An 18,064-nucleotide genomic window follows, 5' to 3' on the forward strand; every position below is an offset into this window, starting at 1 on the left:
CCAAAACGACGGCGGATTTGAGATGCTCATTGCAGGTCTTATCTAGATCGACATTTTTATTATTGCTTAGATCCCCAAGGCCTCGCATTAGTTCCCACATTGTGAAGTTCTATTGAAAGATATCGCGTTCTATGGAGATCTCGTTTCCTTACGCTGCGGCGAAGAAGGGCAGCACGCTAGGCCCAATCGAAGTGCTATGCATGCTTCTACACCCAAATCTCAATTTTCAAGTCAAAGATGCCGTTTGAGAAGTAATCATTTGACATGTCATTCAATGTACTGTAGAGGAAGAAGGAGGGCGGGCCGGTAGTGGTAGCGGTGGCGGTAGTGGTGGTGGTGGGGGGGGGGATATTTCGGCAAATATGGTATCTCATGTGGCAATGGAATTAAAATTTATTTTAAGGGACTTTCTAATCGAAAAATTTAAATGGAACAGTTGTTCTGGTAAGTATTTTCCCTGAAATTTTTCCCACATTTCCCACATTTTCTCTGAAAATATTATACGAAATTAATTAATTACCGAAAGCGTATCTTCTCTGCGAATACCTTCGGTGATCTGAGTGGAAATACAACAATACATTATTATATCTAAATAGGGATATTTGGTATGAAAACGGCCCATGTCTGACCGTTTCCTTCAACGAACGTCAATGTAGGGTTGTATTTTTTGTGTATTTTAATGTATGTGCCTAAACCTAAAGGTTTCAGTTTCCAGTAGAAAGGATCGTTTAGAATATGAAAACTTGACATATGTTCTATGTAAAAGGAAAATTCCTGCTATCGATCAGTACATCTTTACAAGTTAGATAGAAAATTTGTTGATAAATTTCTAGCAAATGTCACTCAGCAAACTCAATTCAAACCTTTCACAAGTATCTCAGTATATGTTATTATAAAAAAAGCTGAGGATTTCAATTTATCAGTTCTGGCTTTTACCAGGTATGGCCTGAACTAAAGGACTACAGGATTGGCATTTTCATTTTGTTTCGTCCTGTTTTTCCATAGGAATTTAACATGTCGTAACGCTTACAATGAGCTAAGGGTTGCTTGTTTTAACAGCTTTTGCACGAACTAGACGGTTAGACGGTTTTTCCTCTTTTATTTCTTCTCTAGGAGACTGATAACTCGTATGAACTTCATATCGATGTTTGACCGCAACAAAATCGATTAGATTCTAAAGTCAATATAACTTGTATTTTCATGGCGTCGGAGCGATTTTCGTAGTAATGACGCCTCAGATTTCAGTTTCAGATATTAGATCAGGTCTCAGCAACGAAACTACAGCTGTAATTGTGGATCTCATCTCAGATTGAGGAAACGATTTTTCTTATAGACGATTAAGTTCCACCTGCCCCAATTGTGCAAAAGTAAAAAAGTAGAAACAAGTATGTTTGTGCTTTGGAGTACTCTGCCGGCAACCGAGTTAATCAATGTATTGCAAATTGCTATTTGGCTGATTAATTTAATTCGCGGTTAGCCTTGCATGAATGAAATGGCCTCCATAGATTATAATGCAGAGAAAAGGCCATGCTTGCCTATTCAGTCAGTTCGGATGAGCGTCCGTAACATTCTGAGCACTCTCGTTTTTACCCGAAAGCCATTGCGAGGTTAGTCGCTGTTCCGGTCGCTCCGGGTTATTACCCCTATTATTATTATTATTAGTATTATTAATTTTCGCTTCCAGAAAATAGAAGACAAGACTGCTGCTCATAGTTGAAACGATACATTGTTGTTCTCATTATTTTTCCACACTGTATTAGCATTCACGTTAAACATCGTCGCGGAAAAATCATGAGGACTAAAAAGCCCACCAATCCAAGTGCCACCGTCAATATTTCGCTTGTGACCAGTGTCGACAGCCATTCATGACAGAGTTTTCGACCTTCGTCTTGAATAGTTTTCGCTTCGATCGACTGACTCGGAAAATCCGAGTTCACCTTGTGAACGGAAAATAAGTTCGAATTTTTGGTAGTAAACAGAATAAGTCACGTAGATCTTAGGACACCTTTACGAACAATCGTAGATGATGATAAAACACTATTATTTTTATCGCCATCTGCGTTTCGGTTGACATCTGCTTCCTTTAGTTACTGTTTGACTTAGTCATAAACGGCAGGTATCGATTGCCAAGCAAAACAATCAATCCTTTATCGATTGCATAGCCAGATGCGAGCGTGCTTGACCAACATTTAATACACATTAGATGATACTAGCAGTTATGAAATAGTGTTTTCAGTTACTTAATCCTAATTCTGCAAGAGGGGAAGCGTTGCTTTCAGAGCAGTTCAGGGCTTCAATAGATATCATATAGAAACACTCTATGCGCACTCCTAATCTAAGCAGTGATTACAAACATGTATGTGGCATCATATTTATGCAACTTTTAGTTTTTGTTGCTCAGACAAACCAGTGCCGCACGATCCGATCGAGAGAAATGCTTGGTTTACTGAGCTGTACTATTGCCCTCAAGAATCGACCGACCAGGAATTTTCAAATACCTTAGAATATCCTATGATGATCTCGGGTAGACTCGTCTCATTACTTTCACCACTTTCATTCGCGTAATTATTAACAAGACCGAATCTGTTAATATGAGATTTGCTGAAATCTCGTTCATCGGCAGGAATAACAAGCCCCAGCCTGCGAATTAAGTTCAATTGCCCTATTACTGATTACGCGCGTAGTTTATTTGTGTTTAGAATGTCTGAGAACGAAAAAACTACATCGATGTGCCCGATCAAAGAAGCTGCCAGTGACGCTACTGCAGCGCATGACTTTGCATGCCACCTAAAACGGAGCAGATACACGTAGCGTCTAGCAAACAAAAACTTATTATGACCCATAATACGATGTACTGAACGCATGTACCTGCAATTAATTATATGGGGTCTCGGTTCATCTGCCCGTTTGCGTTTAGTTCATTAGTTACTGCGACCGTAATGTGTAACCCATTTCTCTCCTATGAGAGATGTCGGATAGCTTGAATCTGTCTTCCAAATCCTCTACACATAGTGCTGTTTATTGCATTACTCCGTTTACGTCTTGAATCACAGGTTTGCCAACAACAACCCTAACACCTAAAGTACACGAAGTGCGGAAAAGCGTTTGTTCAGGGAGGGGCTCTCTTGTCGATCCTCATACATCCTGCAAAGCGGTTGACGTATATGCTGATGTCGGGCCTATTTGATTAAGTTAACGCTACCGATATTTCTGGTGCTTTTTATTGAGGCACGTCCCTTAGATGAGCTAGAGCGAGTACCAGGATCCTTCCATTAGTCCACCCGTTTAAAAATCATTAGGTCCTTTTACTCGGCGCCATGTCCATCTCTGACCATACAGGTTTACGTACCCTTTGCTCTGCACCAAATTGAGAATGATATATCAGGTTTTTTTTTATTTTGTCTCTGACTTGAAGAGTATGAAGTGATTGAGGCTGCCGTATTTGTACTTCTTCGTCCATCATATTTAGGTATTGTTGCAATACGGATGAGATAAACAAACGCCACCGTCATTTTTTACGTTCTCTTCCTTATGTTCATATGAGTGACAAAAAAATATCGTTTCGATTATGTATAATTTCGATTTATTTTGCTTTAAAACAGTCGTTAGATTCGTTGAATGCTGTTCAACAAGTCACTTCACAGCCATAATATACAACGGCCAGCCTGTCGCTATTTATACCTATCTATAAGTCTCTGTCTAAACTTATAAACGTCAAAGGCAGCTTAGGGGTGCCTTAACTTAACTTGTTGCATCCAAGTAGTGATATTCCGATCCCGTCGGGGCTTTTGTTAGCTATCTTAGTTGACTGACTTTGCGAACGAACTTCGGTCTATCCGCTACTGAATCCGCCACTGTCACAGTAGCTGACAGAACACAATGTTCGGAACGGGTGGTAAACATTAGAAACTCCCATTTGCTAAAAATCTGCCAAATAAAGAACAGCCGGAGACATTCGTTTTTCGCTACATGTTTAAATCTCAACGAGTGAACAAGGCCAATGAAGATTTTTGCAACATTTTGGTAACGTTGCAATATGCCCCTACGATTCTTATATATTTCTACGTTTATGTGGAATCACTATCTTTGTTATCGTCGGTCCATTGTCGAGGCGCTCTATTTGGTAATGTAGATGCAATGAAATACAACGCACGCATGCGTGCACAATTGCAGCGCTCGTATGTTTGACATCCTTAGCTAACCAAGAAAGGAAAAACTCTTTCTTGTTTTTCTTTAATTATAAACCAATATCATAGAGCCGCCCTATGCTATACAAGTGCTCTATCTATTATTAATCACTAAATATCATTGACTGCTATAGTGAACTATTCAGTGTCGCTTTTCTATTCGATTGTCCTCCAGCTGCTCGGCTCGGAAGATTTTTTCTAATCGTGTATTCCAAGATGTAACATTTGATACAAGTATCCCAAAACCTATCTTCGACGTTCAGTCATCCTTTCTAAGCAACCACTCTCAAAAAGTCCGTCCGCAGTCGAGTTTGGCTGCACGTATCTTCATGGATGACCGACGATGTTCTGTTCGGTACTTTAGAGAGATTTTTGAAGCGGAGACGCTGGGTCTGACGATCTTTGATGTCTGACTGGCTGGCATCGAAGCCGCGTGATGCACTTCTAATCCCAATACATTAAAATTACTACGTACACATTTCCCCTCTCTGGAGTGCTTAGCTATACGTTTCGGTAAGTGTATTTGTTGACCCAGAACGATATACACAAACTACACCCTACTTCTCCGTTTAATGGTTTCAACTGGGCTGTGTCCCAGTTGAAAATGCGTATGGTTGTTACGTACGTTGTATGGGCCGCTGCGCTAAGTTGCGCAACAAGTGGAACAGATGTAGGTACCACATCGGAATAAACCACATTCATTCCGAAGACTAGGGCATTTTGATGAACACCGCCGGCCAACTACCCTTGTAACCTGCTAATGGTCCCCACAAAAATGCTGACTTCATTCGTTCATGATAATTAAAAAGAACCTAATAAAGAAAGCCTGACATTTTTACTACTAGATCTATTACCTCAAACCATTTGACCAACCGTCTTAGTGTTCTCTAAGTGCGTCAACTGGAGTCCCTGTTTAAGGTCAATTAGAAGACAAAACAGACTCGCGCTACTAAAATTTAAAGGTTATAAAAGTACGGCATTCGTAATCATGCTATATATTAATTAAGTGAATTGATTCTAATTTTTAATAAAGTAAACAAATTCTAATAAAGTAAAACAAACCTGTCGCACGCATTATCAACCACTATTCGTTAGAGCATCTTGTCAAATTGAGATAAATATAACGGAAAGTATAGCGTGTTCAAAGACGCGAGCTGAGATGGAACTGTTATTCGAAATAAATTTATCACTCCTAAATAAAAAGAAAAATAAATAAACCTTAAATATATGAAATGTATTCGATCAAATGGAATCAATCGAGGTACATCAGTAGGTCAATCACAGCAAGATACTTCGCACGACGCATGCTCATTCATATTGCTTGTCACTGTATCACTGCAGAAAGCATCTAAACGCTTGTTTCTATTTACGCTTTGAATGTAAACCTACTTTTATCACCTACGACGACCACTTCCCTCCCGTGTAGCCTGCGCTTATAGTAATGCTATTGTGTAACTGCTGTTAGGCCTCTCATGAGACTTCAACAGGCTGTTGAAACCATGGCTGTGTTTTTCTGTTACACTGTATTGTTCTTGAATCCATATTGGCCCTTTGTTTAAACGTGTTAGGTTCGAAGGAAGTAAATTTCTCCTATTGGTTTCATATGCAACGTGTGATCACTGGATGAGATGGCATACCATGGGATGTTCGAACTGATCAGTCCGACTCTGAGAATAGATGGCCAGCCTGCTAGTACATGCATAAGACCGAGCAACAAAGCATCTCCATTTATCGAATCATACTACCCAAAATGGTGTGTGTGTGTGTGTATATGTCTATGGGTGATTAGTGAAGTCGGTTAAAGCAGGAGTCGTTTGCTGTCTACTTCATTCGAGCAGTTTACGTCCTTTGTCGTTTGCGGATTGCCGCCACGTTTTTCCTCGCTTTGACCCTAGCTGTTGTTCATGGATCGGTTTTTTTGGCTTGCCATCACACTTGTCTGATAAAAGAACTAGGTGTTTCTGGCTGATTGTACGTGTATTTCACAGAGGACCAAGTGCAAAGAAGCGAGAGCCGCGTTTCGAAGCCTACACATATTGTCCAGACACAACCAGGGTTCAAACAGTGAGCGGATGAGAAGCAACGGAGATCAATAATACGACAAACAAAGAGACTAGCTTTTGGAAAAAGAAAAAGAAAAAGCTGCACGGCGTCGGTAACAGTAGTTGCTCTACCTCTATCGACTTACTATCGACCTAGTAATAAAACGAGTTACTTAGGCCGATTGCAGGCTTTAAATATATGTAAATATAGGACTGCTCAAAAGACGGCAGCTTTTATTCCCTCAACATGCTTGTTTTTGGCGACTCATACGTTGGCATAAGCACGTGAACAGCAGTAATTTATTGCAGCAGTAAGATATTTCTCAAGCAAAATGACGGATGACCCAACGGGCAGACGGCATCAATATCGACAAAGACGACATGTAATTATATGAAATGGTGACGACGTATAAGCGAAATCAGTATATTATTCAGATATGAAGATTGATGTGGCTGCAATTGCAAAACCCGTTAAGCCAAGCTAGATCACGTAGAAACAACGTTTTACATGAAGCACATATTACGTCTGTATAGCCCATGTACAAAGTAAACGCTGACTTAAGGCAAAATTTCGCTTAACGTACCTATTTAGTAACCAATGAACTGCTTGTTTAATGTAATTTAAAGTTTTAAAGTACAGATTCTTATAACCGACATACATTCAATATATTCTATATCCACTACCTGCCCAAATCAGGCGTCATCTATCAAAATGGCTGAAGCAAGATCAGTTAGTGTAGGAACGATAATTAAGCTGACATCGTACGTAGACTAGTTATTTTCAAGTAGAGAAACATTGTATCCACGGTCTTTTATGGTAATACTTCGTATGTCCTATACGTTTCGAGTTGAAAGACATAAGGACTTACAGCAAATAAAGCATTGCAAGCTTGAAAAGCATCAGCCCTTGCTTTCTGTGACCAGTAGACTCCTGAAATACCATCCCGTTCAGACGCCGTTTAGATGAACCGGACTGAGGCTGCAGAGTGAAAAGCATGCAACATCCACTTGCCTTTTATCGATCCCTTTCGCTTATTAGGTTGCGTAATTCTCTGAAGCATCGTACTTTCGTAGGACAGAGTTGCCGGTAGGAGTTAGTTCCTTGTTTCCGTAAGCTTTGGACGAGGCTATGGGAGCTAAGAGCCTTTAGGTTGGAGGCAATCGTATTAGCACGCGCGTTCGCCTTCTACTGCTCTACCATTTTTTGCCCAAACGGATTACACACTTGGCAACATCCATTAGCGCCCGCAGCGAAGTCAGTAAACTGGCCCGGATATATTTGTTCGAGCCTTTAAAATTCCACTGCCGCCGCTCTTCCCCACTGTGTCAGCCTGGACGCGCCCCAAACCTCTCCGCAATATCCCATAACAACTGTCACAGCCTATTGATCGGCGCTGCTGTTTGCCTCCACACATTTTGTGGCCAAAGCCGTCAGCGGCTGGACGACTAACCCGCTTTCTAACCACTGGGAACAGCTGAGGTTGCTGAAGATCGTTGCCGACTTTGACCGGAAGACTGGTTCGAAGCTAACTTACATTATGCTACTACTGCTGCTCGAAGTTCTCGGGCCATCATTTCATGTTTCGGCTTCCCAATTTATTCTCCAGCCACGAAGGAATCGCATACAGTAGCGGTAAATAGACCGAAATACGGCAATCCAAAGGTCGTCTCAGGTAAATAAGTGCAGCTTGCTTGTGTGCAAATCCGGATGCAGATTAGCATAAATCATAGCGGGAACTTAGTTTGTAATTCTTCTTCTTTATTAGTCTTCTTAATTAGTTCTAATAATACTAGGCCAGATTGTGGTGATGGTGCGCGTGGTCATCCGCTAACACTGATCCGAGGAGTGCTGATGGAAAAAGTGGGAAAGAATTACTAATAATAATAATAGCATTGAGAAAATACATTTCTTGCTCTGGTGCTCTCGGAAGTACTATTTTTCGGAACTCGTTCATTTGCTGATTCGTCAGTGGGGTGACTGCAGGTCGGATGGCTCTTATATGCATTGCGTGACTTACTACGTAAATCATCTAAGGCAATGTAGCTCTGCTTGTAAAACCCGAAATACTTAGATGCCTACAATATAAATCCAAAAGCCTGTTTAAACGCTCTACTCAGAATGCTATTGATGGCGTTGTGATTGTTTTGGATCAGTCCGGCCAGCTTTGCTCTGCTTATTTTATGGCCATCAAATATGTTTATAGTTTCGCCACTTAGGGAACCAGTCTCTCTCGAATGTGGTTGTGTTCAATCAGAGTCCGCCAGCTGCAGGACACTACCTATTAGGAACCACTGCTCCCGCAATGTAAGATGAAGATATATAACGCTACAGCCCTACACTCTTATGGGAAACTGCTTTCAGCTAAATATTTTCCAGATCAAATTAACAATGCTCCAAAAAGTACTAAGCGAGCAGCATGCCATGTCACTTATTTCCTCTTTCTTGGTCTGCTGCTCTGACCAACAGCTAAGCCTACGTACACTTCAACTCCGAAATGTTTTGGCATTTTCTTTTGTCGCCGATTCCACCTACGGGTTGCAGAAATACATAGGTCGGTAGAGCAAGGTGGGCAGCGGAGCCTAGGCTCTAGACGAAGCAGGGAGCCTGCCAGGATCGAGACCTACAACATTCTTCGGGCTTCTCACATTTTACCATACAAGTCCAGCCTATAAGACGGTAAGGTGAACATAGGAATGATATATTATAGAGAGCTTCAATCGCATCTTCTGAAAATATGATGGGATTAAAGCCTTTTAGAGAAAATATTGTCAAAAGCTTCGTCATCCCTATCCGCTCAAGAGGCTTATGGGCTTTGCATGGCCCATGGACTTCTGGCTTTACGACAAAACGAGCACCGAGTTTCTACGGGTAAATTAGTCAAGCTCTTGTTTTTTAGTTAATTTTCGCGTACACGGTACAAGTATGAGTGGAAACGTTCCGCTACGTTATCCTTTAGCGATAACCACGCTCGATTCATGATGACTGAAGAGCTTTGAGCTCTTACTCGCTTTGGAATTCTCCGAAGGACATTCGGACTAAGCTTGACGTTCGCCAGCACTCGGCGAAGAGGGAGTAGCTTCCTTGTGTACTCAAATCGGCAACGTCATGTTTGTTTACGCGCGAACTGGTTACTCTAGCTAAACAAGCAGACGCCTGTAATTGTGCTGGAGAAAGGCTGAAAACGGCAGATAGCCTTTTCGGAAATATGGACAATTAATTGTTGTATTTATGCTTTCTGTTGAAAAAAAACGCTCCATCAGCTTGCAGTGGGTGTGAATTACATTTGCTTGTTTTTAACTGTAACGTATTTGTAGTCAACCACAATAAAGCGCCCATTTTTCGATACATTACAATGGCTACTAGCCAAAGCCAAGTGACTGAGCAAATGATAAAAATGGCTTTAGATTTTCTGTAACATTAGCTTATTCATCTTACAAAATACATTTGCTATTTTGTCCTAGTAAAATAAATTAAATAAATCTTGACATTGTTTCCTGTCGCCTGTTGTACATATGTACTAAAAAAAAACATGTGGCTATCGTGCAGAATAGGTTCCTTCCGTAGAATAGGTTCATCCTTTTTCCGTTTGACGATAAACCTAGTACGTTGCAAGTATAATACGGTCAGACAATGTGTTTATATCTTTCGACAAACAGAAGTGTAAAATATTGTCTTTGATAGGCTATCTGTATTTAGTAAGAGAAAAAAATTATATATATATATATATATATATATATATATAGTACGGGTTGCATCGTGGGTAACGTAATTATACGCACGAAAAGAACTCGACGTCTGAAATGCCCCAACTCCCATGTTTACTAGATTCGTTGAAATACGTGCATTGAATTCAGGGGGCAATTTTGTCGATGTAGGCAAATTGGATTCAGAAATATGCAGCTAGCCCGAAACCAAACGCCCAATATGTCTCGGACTTTATATACATAAGTTACATAATAGAATAGAATCCATAATTTGAATAGTACCCTTATTTTGCGGCAGATGGTGTCTGTTTGTATCCAAAGATTTCTAAGCTCAAGTATAACTTACGTTATTTATCATTGACTTTAGTAAACCTATTTGGAAAAACGCTTTCAACTTACTGGTTAATGGTTAAAACCCACTGCATGGACCGCAGTAATCCTTTTTCCACAGTTTCAGCAAGCTTAAGCGAAATAGATCCATATTTATATAGAAAAACACTGCAATAAACAAGTACTTTTGTAAATTTCCCAATAATGCATGTGTTGACCTGGTATTTAAAGCCAATGGGTTGGTCACACACATTCTGTGAAATTTGTTTGCTTCATTGTGTTTACATTTACAATATATAGACAGAACAGCGGTATGTTGGCTTTATAAATAAGGTTATGCGTTTGTGCGATTTTCAGATTTGCAAATAAAAACAATTTATCGGCCTGCATTTTCGCGTTTCTAAGCATATAAGTCCAAAACCTCTTCAGGGACAGGTTGGACCAGGGTACAAAATTCGACTGACAGATTTACTAAATTGTTATAAGGATCTCGTAGATGTACTTTGTAGATTCTCCTGCTTGTCACCACGTCATCGTATCCTTCGGCCCTTTTGTATAATATATCATAGTCTCGGACGTTCTTCTAATTACATTATTTTAATCAAAAAATAATATATATATAAAATAAAAAAGAAAATAAAGCTTTATCCCATAAAGGTTTTAATGGTCATTTAAGATATAATGTCAAAGTGTCATGTGTCAGCTCTTTAATTTTTAGTAAACGATTACATTGGAGATACTTACTTAGAAGGAAGTTGGTGAAGTTCGGTGCTTTGCCTTTAGTGTGTAGAATGAAAACAAACCTACAATCTTTTTGCCAAGGACCAAATACATGTCGTATTCATCGACAGATGCGCCATTGAAAACTGAGTAAAAGTAAAAAATAGCCTATTTATTATGCTAGCATCTACTCGAGCTGTTAAAGAAGCCAGCCGCTCTCGCTCAACTGAATAATTTGGCCCAGTGTCGCGTGCAAGGTAATAATGAAAAAAAAAAAAAAAAAAAAGAAAGAAATAATAGTAATCAACGTACGGGGGCATAGATGGCGCACACAGCTGGACGTTGTTGTTGGCTAATGGTAATAGAGCGAGGGAAGCACGCCTGCGAAATAACGCCATAACTATTTGTGGAAAATTAAGAACATCGCATTCAAGTGAATAGGTCGTTTAAAACAAGCTTCGTAAACAAATAAAGGAGATACCTCCTACTTAGACTAAATTCGATATTTATAAGAAAATATAATAACATACATTTAATTTTTTACATTGTACAACAGTAGGTGTCTGCCGGGCTACACGAAGAGATAGTCTCTCGTATAGTGCCCAATTGAAACATTTGCATACACAATCATCTTGACAGTATGTTTTTCACGTCTCCCAGCGACCTTGGTACAGCGGCCTCACGACGCCGCCTCGTCCAAAAACACGAGATAATAACAGCAACAGAAACAACGAAGACGGTGATAACAGCTATCTCGTTAACTGTGTTCCGTATAGCCGTTCATTGGTTTCTCGTTCCATGTCGTTTCATCGTCCGCTACCGTAGCTCCTGTATGCTGTTGTCTGCATTTAAATACATAGCGTGTGTTTGTTTGTAGATAGCTCGGTAAATACCGAGAGCTACAAGCCGTCCACGCAAGACCGCCAAGTATGTTTTTGTTACAGGTACCAGTAATGGACGAAATGTGTCCATTTTATCCGTTCTGTTTGCTTCCTACATTGCGCTTCTGTCAATGCCATCAGAGCCTTCATTGGTTGATGGTTAATCGTCGTTCATGTCATACGATATGAAATGATTACCACTCTTTTTCCCAACTTTGGCTTGCTGCTGTTCTTACTGTCTGCCATCATCATTACCCCCGTCGCATAACTGTTCACTCTCCTCCTGGGCATTGTCCACCATTGGCTCTATCTGCCGCTGCTGATGGGCATCCAGCCTGGCGGGTCAATTTCGTCGCCATGATGCTGACTTGCCACTGGCGCAAGTTCCGCTTGTTCTGCGCGGCCGTGCGCGATTGAGTTGCCGACGCCAAGCGATAGTTGTCATCGTTTGTGCCTAAGAAGTACTGCAGTAGCAGTAGGAAAGGCACCAGCGGCGACGGCCAAGACAACAACGCGGGGCAGGCAGCAACAATCACAGTCCATCCCTGCGCCTGCCAGGATGATTCAGCCGCAAAACATCGAGGACCAGCAGACTCTTTTGTCGCATTATAAAGTGGCTAGGCGCGGCGGCGCCTGCCGGTTCGTTGTAGTCGTTGATGAACAACCAGATTAGATATCGATCTCAGCGTACCGCTATCAGTGAGCTCGATTGGGCCAACGACATCGCCGGCCGATTAGAGCTGTTATCAAGCGTGTGCGCTAAAAAGTTCGTTGTCGTTGGCTACCGCCGACGCGTTATCAGCGAAATCATGTTGGTGCTGCTATTGATGCTGTTGTTAATGTTACCGATGTTAGGTGGCCACCATCGATATCATGACAACGATGGGCTACTGTTAGGGTCTAGACACCTCCTCCATTCCCTCGTGCTGATGTTGTTCTTTGTCCCACATATGAAGGACGTAGTCAGCCGGCCATGCAGTGTGCCTGAAGAAAATGGGCAATAAACGTGCGCACACACAGACAGAAACTTAGCTCAGGCGGGGTTCCTAAGGTATGTCACACTCCGTTTTTGCGCTCCTTCTATGCTATTCGACTCCTCTAGCGCTGTTGCTAGCTCTGCTGCCATCAGCAGTAGCAGCAGGCGCTATGCAGCGACCGTTTGCCGGATTGCAACAATCTTATCTTGTAGCGAGATCTCGTCTTCATCGGCCATCTCGTGACGTCCTCTCGATAGAGAACAACAGGGAGGAGGACAACAGGGGCAGGAGCAGTAGCAACGGTATGTACATCGCTATACTCGCTAACGCCATGGCCACCAGCGACTGATACAGCGACAGGCGGACACAGGCTCAAGCAAGGCTTTTGTAGTCGAACCGACACATACAGGCGTCGGTGCTCGCGTCTCGTGGTTGCTAGCTTGCCTGACGGGTGGTTGGCTGCTCGAACGGTGCTTCTTGTGTGATTGTTAGCGTGACCGTCGGCGTAGCCGCTCGTGTTTTGTGATTCGTTGTGCAGTGCGCGAACAAGAGAGGCACACGGACTACCCGTTTAGCCACTCCTCCACCCATCGCAAATCTCTCTACTTGGTGGGGTTGTCGTTCATCCTTGAAGATCTAGATGCGTACCAAGAACACGCCTTTTACTAATAACTAGCCACGGTCCGATATTTACTTGCAGAATAATTGTTGAACCGAGAGAATTTCTTGCGTCTCAGAGTATCACGCGGCTACTTATTGAGGTTTGCCTTGTCGACGTCATCCAGCTGCGAGTGCAGAGTGAAGATAATTTGTCCGCTGTACGATCTCGACGTTGGACGTACTGTGAGGGGTGACTAACTCAGAAATCTGGCTTTTTATTATTTTATGCACTATCTACTAGGATCGATATCGTCAAAATAAAGAGAGGTAAGTTCACTGGAACAGAAAGTTAGAAATTATACATTATTCAAATAGGACAACTTTCGTGGGCAGTGTCGGCTTATGGAGCCGAGTTATCAGTAGAACTTCCGGAAGTTCTGATCGTTGAAGCTATCAGAAAGCTACTGTATTTTTTACATCTTGTAAATAACATGGCGAAGCAGAAATTAACTTCCCTAAATGTGCCGTACCGCTTCTACAGTTCGGCACAGATTTCCATTGGTTGCTGTTCATATTCTAAAAATAACTTTCAGAGGTAACGAACGTTTGCTATATACATATTTAATTCGTACAACTTCCACTTTTCTGTATACTATCATTTACTAGACTAACTACAAAGTTTGTTACTGTTTGTATTCTCTGCATGGACCAGAACTTGTGACAAAGATGACTTGCGACCCTTCAATTGAAACAATGCTGATGCGCGATTTTGAAGAGGATGACGAGCTACGTCATTACTGCGGTGTGTTTGCTGCCATTGGAAGTGGAGAATGGCCCTCACAGATCGACATTGCGCATTCGATTTGTCTCGGACTTGTGGCTCTACAACACCGGTAAGCGCACTGATTTCGACTAAGGTTTACGTAAAAACGATTTCCCTATCTAGATCCACCATGACATGGAACAACGGACATTTTCACTGAACTCTACCTTCAAGCGATAGCCTTGTGCATAATGATGAGATACGATCTTTTCTTGTCTAGAATGATCGTATAGCATATTTGCGCAAGCAATTTCTCATAGTGATAAAATATCTGCCACACAATACGACAATATAGCAAGTTTTAATCATGTCATCCGCTTGCCGGGTGATCAACCCTTGTAGAACAGGGCGAATACAATTTTTCACTGCGGTTCGATATGCCCTACAGTTGGCACGTGCTTAAAGGGCTCAAAGCGCCTGAAATTAAAAGACTACCATAAAAGCTTAGCCAGAATCGAATATGAAAGTCGCGAGCAAAAAAAAGAGCAATCAATTCAGGTTGGTATGGATGACGTTTTCAAGTCACGTAAGGTACCTTAGCAGCGCTGCGGCTAAGGTGGCACACTATCAGCACCATCACACAGTTGCCCCCGATATCTGGTCAACACGCACGTCGCACCGATAGCGTGCTACCACCACTAAAGCTTGCCGCAATAGCTCCCCTCTATCTGCTAGGTTGTCATAGATAGAGGGGAAAAAGTGTGGAGTGTTGGGAAGCTTCGTGTAGGCCGAGGAGGACAGAAAATAACTCAAAAGGGAGCAAAGCGGGCCCTCGTTTAAGAATATATACACATATGTCCATACCGTACGGCCATTGCGATTGTAACTATTATCGTGAGCTAATCCGTGCGAATAACGGTAGATCGACCACCGTTGACCTCCGCTTTTGTAGTGATTATTACCATGTAAGCAGGCTTTTACGATGACCCTATAAATTCAAACCTCAACACTGAATTATTCAACAGTATTTTATTTGTAGACGGACGCAGGAAATTGATATGCTCGTCGTTGTAGCAATCGCATACGACAGCCACTTACCTCGATACATTGAAACTTACTAGAAACTTATTTAACTAGCTTAATGGCTATGCCTATTCTCTAATGACTTCCTGTGCAACCTATCATCAAGCGAGGACGCCTGCCGTCCTAGAATACTATGTAGCCTTGACAGATATCAGAATGGGAATAATGAGGGTGCTCTGCCGAAAGGAACGTCGCTGGTTGTGCGGAACAGGGGACACTAGCACTGTCTCAATGCTAGATTACTCCGATTTCAGCCCTCTTCGAAATACGATCTCTTATTATCTTGTAGATTGTGTAGGCTTTACCAGGTTTAGTTTGACCTTGTTGTATTTGCCGCTGGAATCCATGTAGCCGTGATAGTGCTACAAGCTACGTTGTTGTCGCCTGCTAAACTTGGGGACCTGTGGTGATCTATGATCGAACTCTACAGACTTTATCTTGCCTTGGGAGCCAACGGTCCAAAGTGCCGGACGTAAAATACAATACGAAACTGTTATTGGAATAGTTCCTGTCTACATAAGCTCACGACGGTGGTTCCCGTATTCGCACGTGCGTATTCATTAGTTGTATCGATAAACATTCGATGCAGTACAGAGTAAGTCAGAGGAAATGATGGGTTACGACCGGTTTTTGCACTTCTGCCCATCTACTACTGATCAGGTTGCGAATCGCAAGGTTCTAACCCAGGAAAAGTTACGATGTACTCATACCTCGAGTACAATGAGGACAAGAGCAAAAGTAAATGTGGATCATGCGTTGTCTTTTAACGCTCGGATGAAGTAGACGATTGTTTTCCGTTTCACCGACTTAATCGAAAGACGAGGTAATAGCAACTTGTCGTTGTCGTCTCCAACAATAATTATCTCGTAAGCTATTGATGCAGTAACACCAGACAAAGTAGAAGGTGACCGGCGACGACGCGCAGACGTGAAAAACCGCCGGGAAAGCATGTGGCGTAAACTTAGGCCCATTATCAACAATCGAGAGTTGCTGACCTTTCGTCACGTTAGAACGCTTTTGTATAGGGGGTAGCGAGGCAGCAGAAAAAAATCATTAACCTAAATTGTCTAGATGGGCACAATTATTAGAGTTTTTACCATTCTACACTATTCGCTAAGAGTGCGCAAGCACCAGAATGACATCGTAATATATTGTTACAACTAATAAGTAACTTTAGGGAACTCAGCCTCTCATTCCAGTATCAGAAACGTAGGTTCGTTTTTAATCATATTTTATATTGACACAAGTATTTTTTCAATCGCATGATGAATACATGCTTTTCGTACACATGTTGTTTACGATATGAAGACCTCTTCACACATGAACGTAAACAAATGAAGTTACTGTCTAATAATTAAGGGCATTCCCGAGTATCGGTGGGGTATCCGTGGGATCACACACTCCGTCTCGATATTCTTTGAAATTTAATTGGTACTGCAACGAAGTCGGAAACAATCAACGTTTACCGTGTTGCCGGTGAGTGTCCCCATTACGGTGCAGTGATAACATGTTCGCCCATTAAAACTACGGACACTTCAGATGGTCTACATTCCCATGGTAGGTTAGTTGGTAACGTATTTGCCTGCTAATCCTAGAGGCACGTTGTGCTCTAGGTTCGAAGCCGGGCATAGGCGGTTCTTCTGACAGCTGCCCAATGTAATACCTAACGACGATACTAGAAGCAGAGGTACAAAACCTGGAGTAATAACTGCTACTGTAATAGGTAGAGATAAGTGGTCTTATGTTAATTTGAACGCAGCTCGTAAATGGAAAGCCACTCATGGCCATGCTTCCTCGAAATATCGCAACATTTAGTCGTGCACACACACTTTTAGCCGAAACTTTTAACGAAATAGTTATGTAGGTTAATCTACGCAAAATGTCAGTTTGGACTATGCGAGATATTTGGCGGGTATATTCCTTACAAGTTCGGAAAACCACCTTTTGAACTGAATGAAAAAAGACAGCCTTCGGCTAGTATGTCCTTAACGAAAACTGGAGGAAACTCGTGACGTCAAAGAATAACAGTTGTTAAGGTCCGTAACACAGACATTAGCGTCAAGGACAAGTGCCAGTCGACCTGAGTTAAATAAATTTATCTACTGTTTACGATGATAAAAATTTCCACGGTCTATACGTTTTCTCGGTCCAATTAAGTTGCTAGAATGTTTTTGTAGCTTGATAACAAATAGCCACCATATACTTACACAGTGTAATGTAATGTAATTTATGATTTATTGTTACCTGTATGTTTCAGGGGCCAAGAAAGCGCTGGCATTGTCACCAGTAAAGGAGGTAACGTGAAAACTTTCGCGGTGCATAGAGGCATGGGGCTAGTTAGTAATGTTTTCAATGAAGCCTCTATGCAAAAACTAAATGGAAATCTCGGAGTAGGACATACCAGGTGAGTCGAGTAAAATTATAGCGTGACAGAGTATGATGCGGTTGAATAGGTCCATCTTTGTATCGCAAACAAACTAATTCCGGTATTTGTTCGGCTCACCATTTTTAGGTACTCTACTGTTGGGGGTTCCGAGCACGAGAATGCACAGCCATTCGTCGTGCATACAAATCATGGACTTTTGGCAATTGCACATAATGGGGAACTTGTTAATGCTCTCAAACTTCGGAAAAGGGTAAAGTTAACATGTTGTGATTACATATACGATCTAATGGATGACCTGCTAGTGGTCTTCCTGCAAGTTCTTTCTTGCAGACCATTTCAATGGAAACACGTTATGAATGAATATGGGATGATATAAAAAAGCTGCATAGG

At 41.7% G+C, this 18,064-nt stretch overlaps 1 protein-coding gene across 2 annotated transcripts in view; it reads left to right on the forward strand.

Annotated features, from left to right (window-relative positions):
• The first annotated feature begins 13,163 nt into the window (after window positions 1-13,163).
• The window catches only part of LOC111268195 (amidophosphoribosyltransferase), a 37,684-nt gene continuing 32,783 nt past the window's right edge, over window positions 13,164-18,064 (forward strand). The window contains exons 1-4 of one of the 2 annotated variants that reach the window (XM_022847019.2): window positions 13,164-13,769; window positions 14,155-14,335; window positions 17,546-17,692; window positions 17,801-17,924. In XM_022847019.2, the coding sequence (XP_022702754.1) occupies window positions 14,169-14,335; window positions 17,546-17,692; window positions 17,801-17,924 (438 nt within the window). In that variant the 5' untranslated portion in view covers window positions 13,164-13,769; window positions 14,155-14,168. The remainder of the gene's footprint in view (window positions 13,770-14,154; window positions 14,336-17,545; window positions 17,693-17,800; window positions 17,925-18,064) is intronic. The other variant, XM_086971575.1, reaches the window with a different exon arrangement.

The sequence above is a fragment of the Varroa jacobsoni genome, unplaced genomic scaffold, assembly GCF_002532875.2.
Source record: "Varroa jacobsoni isolate VJ856 unplaced genomic scaffold, vjacob_1.0 scaffold_1263, whole genome shotgun sequence".
NCBI classification, from domain to species: Eukaryota; Metazoa; Arthropoda; class Arachnida; order Mesostigmata; family Varroidae; genus Varroa; species Varroa jacobsoni.